The following is a 17,732-nucleotide window of genomic DNA, read 5'->3' as shown; positions in this document are numbered from 1 at the left end:
TTTCTTCACAGCTCTCACCATATTTCCATCATCAACTACTGTTGTTTTCTTTGGCCGACCTGTTCGACGTTTGTTGCTCAGTACACCAGTGGTTTCTTACTTTTTCAGGACATTCCAAATTGTTGTGCTTGCTCTGCCCAATATTTGTCCAATGGCTCTGGTCAATTTTCCTTCTTTTCTCAGCTTGACAATGGCTTGCTTTTCTCCCATAGACAGCTCTCATGTTGGTTTATCCTCTTTAACAGGAAATGCAGTCTTTATAAGTTTGAACCATGGATGAAAACTTAGACTAGTCATGCCATGCAGAGCTATTTAATGTTTGGACTATCAACCTAAAAGGCAAGAAACACCCGGGCAACAAGAAACATCTGTCAGTCACATGTTCCAATAGTTTTACTCACTTGAAAAATGGGTGGGTTCAAACAAAGGGTGGTATGTCCTGAGTTGTTTAACACAAACCAACACAAACCCAAATGTCTTCAAAAACAAAACTTACCGTTCCAATACTTTTGGAGGGGACTGTATAACACAGGCTTCTTGGACTTTTATTGCACACATATGAGACTAAAAGTGCTGATAGCAGCGATGTGTGGTGGTGCTTTGGCCCCAGTCTTGAAGGGCTCCTTTAAGTTTTATGAGCCACTAGGTATCACTGTGTTTGCTAAGTCTGAAGCTCTTTTCCAGCACAAACAAAAAGAAAGCTTCATCCGCCCAGGCCTAGTAGCAATTAAAAATAGCCAGGTACTTCCGTCAGGAGTCGATGAAGACCACATTAGCAAAAATGAGAGCGAATTCTGGGCTTACATTTGCCAGGTGGCCAGAAATACGACTCTAAGTGAATGCTAATGTTGCTCAGTGTGTGCTGGAAGTGTAAATAGGCCACTGTTTGTTCACCACAAGAACTCTTACAGTGATAATATGTCAATCCCCCCAGTGGCCAAAAAAGACTCACAAACAATTCTTTCAGCTTTCAATAAACAGGGAATGCAACCATGTTAATCTACGAGGAAAACTACAGTATGATGGATTCAGCCCAAATAGTTTTTCAAAGACAAAATTGTGTAGAGAGTATTTTCTCTGCATACGCGGCACCTTTCAGTTCGAAAAAAAATGGGAATGGGATGGAAATATTTCTTATACAGCAGTTAGAGCTCAGTAAAGCTCACAATCCAAAGTACAGTTGATATGTGATTTTTGAGTAACATCTGAGTCAGTCAGTATTAGTTATTCCGACCCTTTAATGTATCCTGGCTGTCAGAGAGGTTTCATTCTTTACATGTCAGAATATCCCTGCAACTGTTCACTTTGACATCCCCTACATGTGAGAAAACTTTTCTGTTTATGCTTAGGCTTCTTCTCTGTGTGTAGGTTTGATATACAGCAATACATGTATGCCTGGATTCTGTGAATTTGTGTGTGTGGTTGTTTAAAAGGGGATGTGGTGCCCTTCCAGCAGGCAGACAGCTCTATTGTTCCTGCAGCAGAGGGAACACAGTCTCCGGCCTGTCCACTCAGGATGTTGGATTGGACCTCCTTAAAAAAACAAAAAACAGCCAGCATCACCCGCGCCCATTATCCCCATCATCCAGCAAGAACAATGGAGCACCTCCAAACATCCCCCTCCTTTCCCAGGAGCCGCAGTGCTCGGTTCCCACAGTACTGTCCAGTTCTGAGGAGCTGTGCCATTGTTAGACGGCCGACCTGTCAGCTGATTGTTCCCAGGAGGATGCACACACCTTTCACACACCTTTCACACACCACGCTTCTTGTTAACTCTCTCTCAGCCCCACCTCCACATCTCCATCCTCACTGGTTTCAGATGGAAACTTCCACCAGCTTGAAGCAATTGCCACTCTGAGTATGCACAACCAGAGTCACCGGAGTGGAGCGGGCCCTTCCACTGATAGCAAACTTAAGAGGGGGAGTACAGGCTGATGACTGCTGATAGCGCAACATTCACCACTCTGGTGCCAATGTAAATCTGGGTCTCATAATATTTCCCCATTTCACTAGCTGGCAGGGTAACGTAGCAGAACTTATCCTGGCATACTGGAAAGGTTATCATCCATTAAGAGAGCTCCTGGGGCACGGGAGAAATGAATCTTTCTGCTTCACTATTTAACACAGGAAATTGCTGCAGGACTGGAGTAAAAGTGACAACAAAATAATTATTCGAGTTCTCTCTAAGTTCATGCGATTTAAAAAGCTTCAGTGTTCTCATTATGTAGCATTTATGATACCTACTACTGGATTTTTATTGAAGTCTTTGTGTCCAGACTACATCACTGCTCTTGTTTAAATAATAATAAAGATATTAAAGACTTTCTTGATTGAATATGGGGACACTTTCTGCCTATACAAGCTGAGTAAAGTTCATGTCGGGCACAGGCAACACCGCTCATGTTAAACAGTCTTTCTACGTAGCCTATTCTTTCAGCACTATATTTTCCCAAATAAGCTTATTTTTAATCATGACTTAACAGTATCTCCAGGCTTCTAGAGTGAATCATTGTTTTAGTTGGACTAGTGTATAAATATATGTCACACAAGTGGAGAAGAAAGCTGCCTTTAAAAGGATGAAGTCAATTTTAGCCTCATGTTGCTCTGCTGATGCCTGTATAAAAAGGAATGTTTTCACATAGTGATCTTTGTTGTTGTACGCCTAACAGTAATATATGCATTTCAAAATGACTAGCGAGACCAACTGTGATCGTGTCCAAACGCATCAGTGACCACAGCAATGCTAGCTTGCACGCCATCATGCTTATCCAGTGACCGCTTTATCCGAGTTAAGACACAACTGCAGATTTGTCCTGCTCTTCAAACGTGGCTTAGCTAATCCAGGCTAACATGCTGTTATTAGGCTAAAATGATCCTGTGAATTACCATCCAGCTAAATGGGCTCTTTGAACGCAGTTATAGGATTGATTGTTAAATCTTAGAACAGTGCACCATTATTTTGAAATAAAGGCAGCATGAATACAGAGTTGACACCAGTTACTGACACTTGCATGATTGGCTTAGTGCTGCATACATGAGGTTAGCGTGCTGGGTAGCCTACTAGCGTTTACACTAGGGCAAGAGATTTGCGGACACTGTCATTTTGTCTAACATTCTGGTGTTGTTATTGTTATGCAGTTAGTTATGAATGCAGTTAGCCAGTGAGGGATTTCAGCAGCGTTTAGTGAACAATTTTTAGTTACATAATTTACCTTCAGTTTATAAACTTATTCCAACTGGAAACAAATGCACTTAAATACACTGCACATATGATGCAAGTACAATTCATAAATTTAAGTATTAAAATTCCAATGGGTGAATGAGTTGCCGTTTGCCCCGTTTATCATTGGTTCGTCTACTGTGTTCCCTCGACAATAATTTCCTTCTTGAAACTGAATGAGGAGAGTCATTACTTCCTTCCTTTGACTTTGATGTTTTTTTCTGTCCTTGGCAGCACCATTGTTTCATAATCAACTGGGATCAGATATTTGTGAATGTGAAACAATGCTGCTGAGATGCGAGTGATGAAAACTGAAACTTTTGTTTTATTACTTGGTTAGAAGAAATCAATAGAATGAACTGGTGATGTTAAAAACCCTCTAAGAAAATTCCAACATTGACAGAAATGTCAATACACAAAGAGCATATACTTCCAGCATACAAACACAAATGTCCTTTATTTATCATGTTTCAGTAACACACATAACTTTTAGTGTGCAAACCATCCAGACTTTCTAAAATGAAAGTATTGTGAAGATATTCCAGACAATAGGACTAAGCAGCTTAAACTTGCTGAGAGACCTCCCGCACTGCTGGCTTATTTTGTCACATACCATCAAAAGGTTACATGGGATAAGAAGAAACTACAACAAAGACCTGCATTTCTTCCACCACATTTATGTTCACAATCATCACAAGTCTTTCCTCAACATACAGAAAGGATTAAAAGGCGAAACATATGACAGGCTTTTAACATCATAATCATTTGTCAAGAAATGACATGTGTGATATAACAGCAAAGACGCAATAAAATGTGTCATAGCTCCACAGCTAGACTTAAATAAATCAGAAAATGAACAAGTTGTGATTAAACCCTGTCATCAGTTCAAAGCAGTGTCTTGCTTTATTTATTATTGATCGTGCAACATCAAGTGGAAGGTCAACAAATCATATACAAGCTATATTTGACTCAATAAAAGCCAGGTATCCGTTTTTAATTACCTTCTAGCTAGTGTCTGATATTTACACAGGCAAGATGATGCTTTTGGGTGGGTGGGTGAGAATGTATGGCTTAGGTGATCGGGATGGATGGGTGTTTCTGCCCTCTGGTACGCCACCCCGTTTGCTCCCAATGCTATGTCCACCTGCTGAGAAAGGGCAAACACGAGTCTCTCACGCCCACACGGGTTAGCTCTTTTCAGGTCGGTTCCTGTTCAGAGCTGCTCTAGGTGTGAACTCCAATTTCTCCTTCAGGCTAAGCACCTGGGTGCTGTCCATACCCACTTGTTCCTGCAGCTTCCTCTCCTCCCTCAGTTCCAGGATGCCCTTCTCCTCTCGAGGTTTAGGGGTCCCCCTGACAAACCACTCCAGGTGGTAGCCCACTGCTCCCACCACAAAGGCCACGGGGAAGGTGACATAAGGGGCATAGGTCCGCACCGCTGTCCAAACTAGAGGCCACATGACTGCACACCGCTTTGGCTCCTTGGTGCTTCATAAAGGGAAAAGTAAAGTGGCAACTTTAGCTTACATTAAAGGATAGTCAGAGTGTTTAGTTTAAGGGAAAAGTGATAACTATTCACACAAAAAAAGAGGGTATTATAAATATTACCTTATGTCACTAGTTCTGATTTATTGATCTTAAATGAGGTTATCAAAATAAAAGACACGTAGACACCAGACATAAGGGCCTGTCTGTCCCTCTCCTCACATTTAGCTAACAACAACAAATATTGCTTACAAACCTAACGGCGCAATCAACGAGCAGGCCCAGGGAAAGAGTGTCCAAAAGTTTAAGTTAAAAAAAAAAAAAATGACATGTCACTAGATCCTGAAGTAACTAGCAATGTCTATGTAACCCAAGCCTTGCTAACTTGTATCAACGTTAATGTAACTAGCGCCCTTAACGCAGCGGCACTTCTAGGGAAATGTAACTTTACCATTGTCCTTAAACATTTAACGTATACTTTTATGATAACTTGTTCGTGTTGTTTTTTGCCGACATGAAATGCCGCTCTCCTCGATTCAAAAAGGGCGTATATTTATAACCGACGCCGTATGGTTTAAAGTAAGTTACATAAGCAAGGACAATTACATGGTCACAGTTGTTATTGCGTTTGGCGAGGAACAGGGCTCGAACAAACTTCAGACAGCATCTGAAAATATTAAATAATAATCGTTTCTTCAGGATGATTATACTGAATTATGTGGGTTAACTATTAGCGTTACTACGTAAAGTAACTCAACGACACTGCTCGTAACAGGCTAGCTTGTGGTAACTTGGTAAATGTACGTAACCTTAACGTTACCGTCAGAGCAGTGTAACTCTAAATGTGAACCCGCACCCGCGACGTTTGCTGGAAAAGAAAAGTCAGTGTGGTGTTTATCTCCCTTATATTTTGATAATCATGTTAGTTTATTGAGTAGTCTTCACTCACCTTCACCGTTAGCAGCACGTTGGTGCAGCAGCAGCGGAACCAACGCAATTTCCGTAATACTGTCTGTATGCTTCCTGGTTAAACGTCATTGGCTGATGAGCCTCGCTTTGCTGTAACCACAGACTGACTGAGGGTCTGACAGGTTTACCTGTGTTTTTGTCATGGTGTTTTATCACCGCCTTGTGGTAAACATAGTACATTACTTTCAGATGAGGAATGCCGAACGTCTTTACATTTTGTTGTGGAGACACAAAGGGAATCGACGATATCTGCTACTACTACTGCTACTGATAGGTTAGTACCAATAAATTGTGTAATACTTTACAATAATTACGTTATAGACAATAATTAAAAATACATACATTCATTTACAGACCATCATTTAAATGTGAACTAACTGTAACAGTTAATGTAAAATGAAACCAGATTTTTACTTGTGTGTATCCTTTGACAACTGAAACAACAATTACATTACATATTTCCATATTTGTCTTCATAATCTGTAGAACTATTAAATATTTTATAGTCAAATAACCTAAAGAGCATGAGCTTTGTGACTAAACAGTCAAAGGCAACCATGGCTGTTTGTCCCTTCCATGGCATACTGCATGTCTTTCTGTGTTCAAACATCCATGGCATTCTTGCATAAAATTCCTCCTCTCAAGGAATACTCAAGGACGGCTGACAGATCAGTCGCTAGTGTTGTGTCATACACTGACAAGATAGTTTTAGCTTTTCAAAGCACACTTTGCATACAGAGACAGAGGCACTTTCAGAGGCTTGGTATACTGTACAAAGACACAAACAGTTTTAGTTGCTTTGCTTTTGTTTACTTTAACTGCTTGCAGAGAAATTGTGTACATTTCAGTCACCCAGCGGTGGATTATAGGGGGAAGAAAATATTTCTCTGTGCTACTGTAGTTTCTGGGTACTGAATCGGTAAGTGTTCTTCGCAAACCTCTACATGATTGATGACACTGATATTTAAGCTCCAAGGCCCAAAAGTTTTCCATAAACTATACCAACTATACCAAACCGTCAAGCATGGTGCAGAGCACTAGGCTGATGTATAGCGGTTGGAATGCAGCCTGTCACAGAGCGATGGCCAGTTCTGACTCATCGGTCATTTGTGCAGATGCAGAAAAAGTTTTTTCTTTTAATGGAGCTATATCCAAATTTCTATGTTATCATACTTCAAATGACTGCTGGAATGATTGTGATTAACAGGATTCTGTGTGGGTGATAACATTTCATGCTTCAAAATGATTCTTTTAAGCAGTTCCTCCCTCTATGCTGTCCATCTTGTAGTTGCCAGAACTGGCATTTGATCAGTCCTGTCAGATAAAGTGAAATGTGCTCATCCCCTGCGGGAAAACAACATCACTAGTGCCAGTTCTGCTTTACCAGCGACCATAGCAGTGCCAGGATTATTTCATCAGCTCCTGTTTATTAGTAAATGAGATTTAGGGCTGCACTCTGCCAAGATTTGTATGTAAAAATACAACCATCTTATCAATCCAAATCACAAACTGGGGCTGACAGAGTGGAGCACCACATCCTCACTAACTGAAGCCGCATAATACATGCTCTATTTGCCCAAGCTAATTACAGATGTCAGGCATGGTCAGTGCTGGGAAATTTCCTCATTACATCAGACATGACAATCAGGATTTATGTTCAATCACTGCTGAATCACATAAGCCAGAAAAGGGCTGCTGCAACACCCTCCACGGGCTGAAAACCTTCAGTACACTTAAGTGCCAAAACTCTGAAAGTGGTCCGGGCAATAAACCACACCCATGTTCAGGTGATGTGTCCAGCCAAGTGCAGCCTCAGATTAAGATGGAGGGAGTGGCATAAGGAGGAGACGGTGGGTGGGGTATGAACAAAAAAGATGCACAAGAGAAATTGACAGATTGCCTCTGGTTTTGAAAGAGACGAGAAGCAGGAGGACTCTTGACACAGACTGTGATTAAGCAGAGTGCCAGATGTGGAAGGGTTTTTGCTCTTTTGTGTGGCCAATCTACCCAACAAAGGGAGAAATGGGTAGCAGATTTTTGGGCAGTTTGAGGTCAAAGGTCACCAGCAGGTTTTGTATTTGATGTCATCTTGTCACATTACTACAAATATGACCCATTTTGCACATTTTTATTTCCATTCTACTGCTACAGATTAAACACTACATACAGTGTGTAGCTTCTTTTGATATATTAAAGCTTGTAAAAATGTATAGAGCTGCATTTTTTCATTATCGTGAAAGGCTATCAGTCAAGAATATGAACACATCAAAATGTGATACAAAAGCATTTATTTGGTTTTGGCATGTTTCCTAATTTAAGACCTCTGTGGAGTGTTATGTGTACTGGCCCCCAGTCACTGATGGTTCATTTCAGTGAGGTGAAAAAGACAAACAAAATAGGACACACTTTTTAGTGCTTTGTTTCAAAAATTTAAATAAATTCATCCCACCACCTAAAAACTTGAACAACATGGAAATACCCTCCGGAAATGCAGAATACTCCTGATATGCATACATTTAAAAGGCACGGGGGAAAAAAGGCATTTAAAAAATATTTCAATGGCACGGGAACATGTTAATGCTGCAGGTGGATTTGCAGTTCAGCATAATCTCTGTCATACAGTGAAAACATCTCTGGTGGATTTAGTTATTCTGTTATTCTGATACCTCCTCTAATCAAGTCTATACACTGATTCGGCCCTGCCGGGTCAACATTCAGCAAATTAAACGTGTAAACTAGCGCTCTGTACAGGCACTCATAATTTCATTCACATACAGGTACTAGTAAACAGGACTCTTGTCACCAAGGCATCTATGGTAGGATTATGAAGTTGTTTAGAGGGACCTGCATATGTGGTGACCGATGTTACGAAGCCACAATCGAAGTGAAGCTATCCATTCTTCTATAACAGCTACTGAACTTTATAAAGCCTAACACCATGCACCTGAATAAACATACAGCAACAAGCCATGGAATAATGTGTACTGGCTTATATACTGCCAATACCAACTTACCAATAGCTGGGGGCACTTATGGGAAAGCATCGAAAATGACCTGAACATGGAATGATATTGTGAATCCACACAGTGCAGAGGGATTGTCAGTGGAATGAGGCTCACATGAGCCTGGTGATGGCACTGGAGAGGAAGTCCTCATAGCTGAGGCGTACGGTGCCCATCATGGCTGTGTCTCGCTCCCTGAAGGCCTGCGTTATGGTCTGGAGCTGGGTGCACACTTGGATGAAGCGGTCTAGCTGGATGCCAGGTTGTCCGCCTTGCAGGGCGAAGCGCCGCACCACTGACTCAGAAAACTGGGGACTCAGGTTGTAGCCCATCTGAGCGAGGGCTGAGGAACAGGAGATGGATAGTGACAGAGAAACAAGATAGGAATTAATCTTGGGTTTGAGTCTTAATAAAAAAATAAAAAAAAAAAACAGGTTTGAAATTGAAACCAGAAATTGTCCCGATCATGGTCATTTTTGTTTACAAAATTACCACATATGCCAAATTAAATGTAGCATCTTTAACACACACAAATGGGTTACCTTGCTGTAGCTCCATGCCACTGATACTGCCTGAGCGGTCTCTGTCAAATTGCTGAAAGAGCGCTCTCCATCGCTGCATGAAATCCCAAAGTGCTGAGAAGCCAAACAGGTCTATTTGACCCGACCGCGTCTTGTCAAACATGTCTAACGGGAAACACAAAACAGCATCATCAGCCAAACAAGACTGAGACAGTTTTCTTCAGTTATTGTTCCAGGTTCAAAAATTTTTTTTTTGCCCCCCAGGCATGTTTTCAGCAAGCCCGTCACCCATTATCACAGATCTTCTTCTTGTGTTATCTTAAAGATAGCACACAGAAAGTCGTAGTGGGGAACATTAGTCACTGCTTGGCAAATACAATGGAATGTAGGGATACACAACTGACAAGCACCAAGACAAACACGACTCAGTCATTTTTAGGCTGACTCCTGGCTGTGTAAATTTCTTTCTCTTTTGGAAACTGAAGTTTGGGAGATTTAGGTATTAGTCACATATAAAACCAGCCTACTTTCTTTCTCACTACTTTATTCATTTGTTTTTCCTAAATAGCTCGCTCTTCCCCTTTGCTGTGGCCATTTAGGACTCTGAAAGTAGTTTACATCGTTTGTTCATTTGTCTGTCAGCAGTAATATGGAAAAAAAACTACTGGCCAGATTTTCATGAAACTTGGTAGAGGCAAGAACCCATGACATTGTGTCTATGGCAAAATGAACTGAATTTGTCATGCTACAAGGTCTGCTCCTGCACATTGTGTCATTATTTCCCCAAGAAACACTCTCAAAGCATTTATAAACAGTTCGTAAACACAGAGCTTCCTCTACTGGAACATTTCATTTGGCTGCAACCGTATTACGTACTGATCATCATGAGGCAGGTCTCGTCATTAAAAGCAGACCAGTTGGAGTTGACAAGTGCCTGCTTCAGTTCCTTTGCGTTGATGGAGCCGCTGCGGTCTGTGTCAACAGTCTGGAACCACTGGTATGCCTCTGGGTTAACACCAGGAGGGATGTTACCTACAGAGAGGAAAAACAACAGAAGTAATAGGATGGTGAAGAAAGGAGAGCTGGTTCAGACTGACTTTGAAGATGCCCATCAATAGAAAGCTGTTTTCTTAGCATGCTCTTGTTTCCATCAATGTTTTCTTCTTCTTCTTCAATCCATCTGAGACAAAAATGTATTATTTTCATCATTTCCCATCCATATATTTTCTATCAGTTAATATTTCACTGAAGCTCCCAGGCTTTGAGGAGTAACGGATGTGTGTGTGTGTGTGTGTGTGTGTGTGTGTGTGTGCGTGGGGGGGGGGGGGGGGGGGGGGGGGGGGGGGGGGGGGGGGGGGGGGGGGGGGGGGTTGTAAAAGAGCAGAAGAAAAAGAGTCTTGGAAATTACTCAGCTGCCTTCTTCTGATGCAAAATATTTATTTATTTATTGAGAGATGAAGAAACCCGCTTCTACTGTCTGACAGTTGAAACAGCGCTGACTGTCAAGCAGACATTTTCTGGCTTTGGTGTTAGAATGACTATGAGATGGAACATGCAGCACTTTATATTTTAATTGATATGCCACATGTAAGTCCTACCACAATGTATATTTTACACGAGTTTAATAGTTAGTAGATACAGTACTGGCATGTTACTTGCTGGAGAAATGAGTGGATAAGAGAAAAACGTTACAACTGTGTGAGATTACACCAACAAACATCCTTCATCAAGTTTCAAATACTGGTTTGTGACGGTTGTAAATAACATCTAATTATTCCACTATACAATTTATTTCATGAAAATACTGTATAATCTTCCAGTAAGGAAAAAACCCAGCTACGTTCAAGAATAATGAATCTCCCTACAGTTGTGAAACGATTTGTTATTGTGCTAAAGAGTACCTGTCCAGCCTTTGCTACACATGCTCAGTGTTTGATAAGGCACAGGTTGTGAAAAAAGGTAGCGGCAGGGTCAAGTCGTCTCAGCGAGAAGGAGAGGGAGACGGTATCGGGGCAAGAGGCCATTACCTGAATACATGGAGGAAGGGAAAGGGAGTGTTAGAAAATATTGTGTGAGACTTCTGTGTGGAGGGAGGGCTGATTCTCAGAAAAATTAATAGGGAGAGAGGAACAGGTTACAGGTGACGAACAGGTGTGTGTGTGTGTGTTTGTGTATATGTGTGTGTGTATATATGTATGTACATGCATATAGGCACACACAACACACTCTTTACCCATCTGTCTATTAGTTTGTTTAGCCCTCACTCAATATTACCGAAGTCATCACTCCAGCCGTGTAATCCTGCTGAGGGGCACAAACTGAACCCTGTCTCTACATAACTGTCTGGGAAACGTAAGTCATTTTCTATCCATCATCCCAGAGTGTGTGGGAGAGAGAAAAGGAGAGAGAATGAGAGCCTATCTGCAGTCTCCCCATGTTCAGATTATGCCAGTTCAACTCCCACAGGCAAGGGGAACAGCAGAAGCTTACACAGCTCCAGCCTATAGTTACCTGCAGGAGCATGGTGTCCATAAGGTCCTCCTTGATGCTGTCCCCCGTAACTCCCATAAGGCCCGCCCGGGGCACCCCCTGGTCCAGGCCCATACTGCCCTCCCTGACCTGGGGCTCCGTAAGCACCATAAGGACCTCCTGATTGACATGGTGCACCTCCGTATGGAGCTGAAGGTTGACGCCCAGCGGGACCACTGCCTCCCCCATACGGAGCACCTGGTGGTGGTCCACCTCCTCCTGGATAGCCCTAAAGTGATAGACAAGGTTCACTAAGACAATATGATAAATACAAGGATCAACTGGCCAGTGTGTGGCTAGATGGAGTTTTTATAGCCTCTATTGTAAGATGAAAAAAGCACGAGCATTAACAACTTAAAGTACTATATATAGACAACTTTTGGTAATATGTAGTACTCACTACCCATTAGGGAAAAGTAAATAAGTAGAATTACTCACAAAACTTACTGTTCAATTTTGAGGTACTTGAGTTGAGTATATTGATGTTCTACTACTTTGTAATCCACTACATTTCAAAGGGAAATCTTCTTCCACGACTACATTTATCTTCAGATTTAAGATTTTACTTACAAAACATGTCTTTTAAATATGACCAACTGTAATATATGAAGCTACACAAGATACGAAGTAGTCATTCAACATTTTGATGGTGCTTCCGGATTATAATTCAACTGTTTAATGTAACGTTATATAAAAGCCGAATAATAGTCTCTTGAGAGGGCCGTCCTCAGTAAGTTACTTTCACCATTTTGCTTATATCCCTTCTGTACCTTAGTGTGTATGTAGGACCTGTGGTGAAACGTCTCTTCGGTGAGTAATTGTTAACGTTACATTTGTTCATAAAAAGTTGCTCAACTCACACAGACTTTCACACGAATAAACAATGAAAAGCAAAACACAATGCTACAGCAGTTTGCTATCCATAGCAAACAGATGAATGGCTAACGTTACTTGTGTTTCCATGATCATTAACTGTGAGTTACGTTATAAGTTACCTACGCAAAAAACAGTACAGTTATTTAACAATACCAACATGTTACTGTAATTAACAAGGAGAAAACACAAAACGCAGTATTTCGATACCTGGCCGTAGTGAAAACTCATGTTTGACAGGCTTCACTTCCTTCAACAAATACAGACGAGAAGGCGGATACGGCACGGTCAAGCTCAGGGTAGCTATTGGTGTATTTCCGGGTCTGTCAAAGCCTCACCCGCGACCCCTGCTGCTGATTGGATGGCAGAGTGGGAAAGTGATGACGACATAAGAAGTGAGTATGAATCACTGTGCTCGTCACTCTTAGGAATAAACAACCTCAGTTAGTCACTTACTTTAATGCTGTAACAAATACAGGCTTTTCCAGGAGTATGTCAAGTTATAACTAAATTATCATTTATTATGTCTTATATTTTCATAAGATTTATTTTAATTTCATTTAAATCTATCAATACTATACTATTCCAGTGCACAATGCACTGGTGTGATATGGGACCCATAGCTTAACTATTGTTTTATTTCAATGTTTATTATTTTCCTTTTCCTTTCCTATACTGTATCCACACTTTCACTGACAAAGAAGAACATAGGAGACACATACTGAAATATTTTAGCAGTGAAACAACTTTATAGATCACAACAATAGATAAAAAATGTAAAACAAAATATATCGTCTGGAATCATACTTTATTCAATTTGTTCATTCAAAAATATCTTGGATAATTTGTTCACACATGTATCATACCATTATTAAACAATTGTGATCTACTAGTGTGAGAACACAAAATGGCAGCAGTAGTCAAAGTTATTCTTGAACAATAAAGACTATTTTCTTTATATTGCATACTGTATCTGAACACAAACAAACAAACAAAAAAAAACTGAAGTGAGTGAGTTCTGCCAATTACTGTGTTACCCCTAAGGAAAGATCTGTATTCATTAGGGGGCGCTGTGAAAGGAAAGGGTTCACTCTCTACACTGTATTCACATCACTTGAGGACTTTTACACTTGTGGTTTTGTTTACAACAGCTTAAACATACTGCTGGCCAATAATACATACACAAAAACACAAATACAGACACACACATAGACACACTCATCACAACGTGATTCCGAAGTATTCTCTTAAGAACTGACTGTATAAAATAATTGGAAGTAGCCACCCTTATGTCACCCTTTCGTTTGTGGACTACCATTTAGAAGTCTCGAGTTTGGAATTTTGTCTGTCGCCATCTTGGCTTTTTTGGAAGCAGAAGTAACCATATTCAGATGAGAGGGTAGAGCTAACTTGGTTAGTAAAATGCATCCGTAATTCATGCAAACTTTTACATCAATTGGGATCAGTGATTGAAGTGGAAAAAAATAGTGTCCAGTACTCACTATTCACATGCTGGCATGTGTATCAGCTGGTAAAAGTATAGGCCACTATATAGGCTAGCTTAATAATATTAATTCCAGTCCAAAACAGCTGTTTCATTTCTGTGGGTTGCTTTCATTCAATAAATCATTGTGCAAGAAATGTGCTCTACATGGTGGTTAGTCTCGTATTTAGTGACTAGTGAATCTTATACATTTCCAGAGTCAGGAAATGGGCAGGAAACATCACTGCAGATCCATCTCACCCCGGGCACAATCTGTTCCAGCTTCTCCCCTCTGGTAGGCGCTACAGAGCACTGTACGCCAAAACCAACAGACTTAGGTACAGTTTCATCCCACAAGCCATCACTCTGATAAACAGCTGATTTCTAACTTACAGTGTCAGGAACAATTCTTGTGCAATAACCCAGTAACTCTGCCTCTAATCAGCCACCTGTTTACTGGCTAACACTTATACTGTTATATTGTCATATTGTAGATACTGTATACCAAATCCACCTACCTCAAGTCATTACTATGTACATGTGTACATGTATGGATGTATATGTACCTGTATATCACATCCACCTCTGACATGTACCTACTCCTGCATCCTTTGCACTCTGTTCACTGCACTCATTTGTCAATATGTTTATATTGTTTTAGTTCATAGTGTGTATATTTGTGTTGTCTACACTGAAGTCTGTGTCTGATTTTATTTTATTTTTTATTATTGTGATTTTGTATTTTTGTATGAGTAAGCACATCGTGAGCAATGTAAAATCCAGAGTCAAATTCCTTACATGTGTACACATACCTGGCAATAAAGCTGATTCTGATTCTGATCATAACCACTTATGCATTGCGAGTTCAACATTTCAAAAATTAGCTGTTTGCTGTTAAGAGGTTGTCACTTTGTGTTGAAAAGTTGTGGGGACATAAGGGCCCAGATTAGGGGTGTAACGATACATATTAGATATACAATACAAGATATTTTAACACTATTTTGAAGAAATATATTATGCTGAAATATTCGAGTGGGTGGTGGGAGTCCTCCCCCAGAAGATTTGGGGAATATACTACATTCTGGAGACATTTTCTGCACCAATTTATAGTGGAAATGTCTTTATTTAGAAGGGAAACACAAAAAAGGTGTCAATTCAAAATATAAAAATATAATTAAATATAATGCAATAATCAGTAGCTTGTTTTTTTTTTACTTGTAAGTTACTTTTTTGGACATTGCATAATCGTTGCATGTTTTCTTGTGCAAATAAATCTTTCTCAAAGCAAGCTATTTTTTCAGAACATTTTAACAAATGCATCATATATATGGACATATCCCCAGCATCCCCAGTGTAAATGATATCTATGGCTATCAACCTTTTTTTGATGTCCTGCCCCATCCAGGCTGTGATTGGTCGGTTTCACAAAAAGTGACTCAGGCTCAGTGAAAGGCACCCGAGCTTCTCTCTGTTCTGTCAAATACTGCCTTGAATTGTGCGCCACAAAAAACAACCAACCAAAAGAATCCAACCTATTACAAAACTATAGGATTGATCAGTAAATGAAAGTTAATCTGCTACAATTAACTAAATTACTCACAGTTCAAATATGCTACGTACATATTCCCTTACTTTTTCTCAGATTGCACATCTTCTCGTTGAGTTGATGAATTTTCAGAACTTGAATAACTATGTACACTCTGAACGTTTGGCTGGCTAATACATGGTATTGTGTGTTAGTTACCAATGTCACTGTCAGTAATAATGATGTCAAGTGTCATCTACCAGCCCAAGTTTGTTTCCGCCCCACCCAGTGAAATCAAAACTAGCCCAATATGGCAACACTGGAAGTGTGCCTCTCTCCTGAATGACACGTCGTCATGGTAGCCACGCCCCCTAAATTATTCCCTTCTTTATCGTCTATTTTACCTTACTAAATGGAAACATAATTTACAAAATTAACATCATGCTGCATTGAAGAATACTTGAAATTAGTGACTGAGACCGTAAAAACACATTAGGAAAAAAGTAGTAGAGTCATTTTGTCATTGAGTCCTGTGAATGGGTTTGCTTGCAGTAGTCCCATGTGTACTTTGCTCAGCCTTGACGTTGCTGAGGTTTTGGATAGAGTCGAAAAAGAATGATCATCTGATGGGTGTTTTGGAGTACCTGGGTGCGGCCAGCGGTGCCATCTCATGACTCTCTGCGAACATCTGCCTATGCACCTCACTCTTAATGTGTTTCCGGATGCGTTTGCAGATAAGGTAAACCATCTCACAGACACACATTAAGATACAGAAGGCAGAGGAGACCACCATGAAGAGGGTGAAGATCTTCTTCTCAGTGGGACGTGATATGAAGCAGTCCACGATGTTGGGACACGGGTCCAGGGAGCACTTGGACAGGCGAGGCATGTCGTAACCATCATAGATGTGGTACAGGATGTAAAGGAAGCCAGTGTCAATGCCTGCCTTTAAAACCAGGCTCAACTATGAGAAGATAAATGAGGGTTAAACTAGGAGACAAATTTTTCAGTCACTACTGTTCTGAGTTTGATAATAACTGGAGGAATGATGCATAGAAGTTAGACAAGTCACCTAATGCAGGATCTATAATAAAAAGATTTCACATTTTCAACCACTGCCAGCACATAACTCATTCAGCTTCAGTTCAGAGTATGTGTATCTGAATGGGCTAAGACAAGCAACAGAAACATTTTTTTCTCATGACCAGGTGAAAACAAATCATATAGAATTACACAAACGTGTTGTCTAACCTTTTGTACATAACCACTCATCTATGGCAATTATTGTTGACATTTCTGACAATAATAAACAAGGCATTGCTGTGTCTTTTACCTGTGGCATCTACAGCAAGGCCAGAAATAAAGTTTCATAATATGTGCTTACCAAGTAAGTCCACCACAGCCCCCCATGTTTCTTCCCAGGGTTGGCATACAGCTGGGCACCCTTGTGGAAGGCAGTGTACTCCCTGTTCTTCTTCATGCGATACTTGACGTGCCCCACCACCATCAGCGACGGACAGGTGATGAAGATGAGCTGCAGGGCCCACAGGCGGATGTGGGAGATGGGGAAGATGTGGTCGTAGCACACGTTGTTGCAGCCAGGCTGCGCCGTGTTACACACAAGGTTATCTTCGCCCCACACTCGCTGGGCCGCCACCACGAACACCATCATCCGGAAGATGAAGACCATGGCGAGCCAGATGCGGCCAAACCCGGTGGAGTACTGGTTGACCCCACTGAGGAGTGTCTGCAATTCAGACCAGTTCATGACTGCTGCCTTAGAGGTGGAGGAGGGTGGGAAGAGGAGGCTGAAAGAGATGAAAGAGCTCCTCAGGAGGTTCTGGTTGATTTGACCCTGAGCAATGGAAGAAGTAGATTAGAAACATTTGAGTAATTCAAGCAAGGATTGCAGCAAGGTTTTAATAATGGACCCTCTTAAATTTGTGGACTCAAGAGAGACAGATTGAAAAAGAATGATCAGTGTTGATGCAGCACCAGAGCTGTCCTGACTTTTAGTCCCTAAAATTCGGTAAAGACCCAAAAATCCAGGATCCAACATTTATATTCATGTAGTGTTTTCCCTGCCTGGAAAACACCACACTGCCAATTTGATAGATCTTTAGTT

At 40.9% G+C, this 17,732-nt stretch overlaps 3 protein-coding genes across 4 annotated transcripts; all 3 read right to left on the bottom strand.

Annotated features, from left to right (window-relative positions):
* Positions 1-3,658: 3,658 nt before the first annotated feature.
* smim12 (small integral membrane protein 12) lies at positions 3,659-5,795 on the bottom strand. Of its 2 annotated transcripts, none has more exons than XM_046058667.1 (2): positions 5,655-5,795; positions 3,659-4,708 (listed from the first exon to the last, which is right to left on the bottom strand). In XM_046058667.1, the coding sequence occupies exon 2, from the start codon at positions 4,678-4,680 to the stop codon at positions 4,408-4,410; it is 273 nt and encodes a 90-aa protein (XP_045914623.1). In that variant the 5' UTR covers positions 4,681-4,708; positions 5,655-5,795; the 3' UTR covers positions 3,659-4,407. The 2 variants fall into 2 exon arrangements, with proteins under 2 accessions (XP_045914623.1, XP_045914624.1); XM_046058668.1 differs by lacking the exon at positions 5,655-5,795 and adding an exon at positions 5,526-5,605.
* A 2,150-nt stretch (positions 5,796-7,945) lies between these two features.
* Positions 7,946-12,942, bottom strand: pef1 (penta-EF-hand domain containing 1). The gene is made up of 5 exons (XM_046059743.1): positions 12,810-12,942; positions 11,709-11,955; positions 10,074-10,229; positions 9,219-9,362; positions 7,946-9,019 (listed from the first exon to the last, which is right to left on the bottom strand). The coding sequence occupies exons 1-5, from the start codon at positions 12,828-12,830 to the stop codon at positions 8,790-8,792; spliced, it is 798 nt and encodes a 265-aa protein (XP_045915699.1). The 5' UTR covers positions 12,831-12,942; the 3' UTR covers positions 7,946-8,789.
* Positions 12,943-16,226: 3,284 nt separating this feature from the next.
* gjb9b (gap junction protein beta 9b) lies at positions 16,227-17,375 on the bottom strand. Its single transcript, XM_046058960.1, has 2 exons — positions 16,992-17,375; positions 16,227-16,571 (listed from the first exon to the last, which is right to left on the bottom strand). The coding sequence occupies exons 1-2, from the start codon at positions 17,373-17,375 to the stop codon at positions 16,227-16,229; spliced, it is 729 nt and encodes a 242-aa protein (XP_045914916.1).
* Positions 17,376-17,732: the final 357 nt, after the last annotated feature.

The sequence above is a fragment of the Micropterus dolomieu genome, linkage group LG09, assembly GCF_021292245.1.
Source record: "Micropterus dolomieu isolate WLL.071019.BEF.003 ecotype Adirondacks linkage group LG09, ASM2129224v1, whole genome shotgun sequence".
In the NCBI taxonomy this organism is placed as follows: domain Eukaryota; kingdom Metazoa; phylum Chordata; class Actinopteri; order Centrarchiformes; family Centrarchidae; genus Micropterus; species Micropterus dolomieu.
Note: the sequence above shows the minus strand (reverse complement) of the source record. Positions and strands in the feature narration are given on the sequence as shown.

Bases quoted from the DNA above. Each gene is read 5' to 3' on its own strand.
- gjb9b (XM_046058960.1), bottom strand. From the start codon at position 17,375: ATGAACTGGTCTGAATTGCAGACACTCCTCAGTGGGGTCAACCAGTAC. The intron at 16,572-16,991 runs GTAAGCACATAT...ATCTTCTCATAG, and splicing joins GGCTGTGGTGGACTTACTTG to TTGAGCCTGGTTTTAAAGGC.
- smim12 (XM_046058667.1), bottom strand. From the start codon at position 4,680: ATGTGGCCTCTAGTTTGGACAGCGGTGCGGACCTATGCCCCTTATGTC.
- pef1 (XM_046059743.1), bottom strand. From the start codon at position 12,830: ATGAGTTTTCACTACGGCCAG. The intron at 11,956-12,809 runs GTATCGAAATAC...CTATCACTTTAG, and splicing joins TGAGTTTTCACTACGGCCAG to GGCTATCCAGGAGGAGGTGG. The intron at 9,020-9,218 runs GTAACCCATTTG...CCTGTTCCTCAG, and splicing joins TGGCATGGAGCTACAGCAAG to CCCTCGCTCAGATGGGCTAC.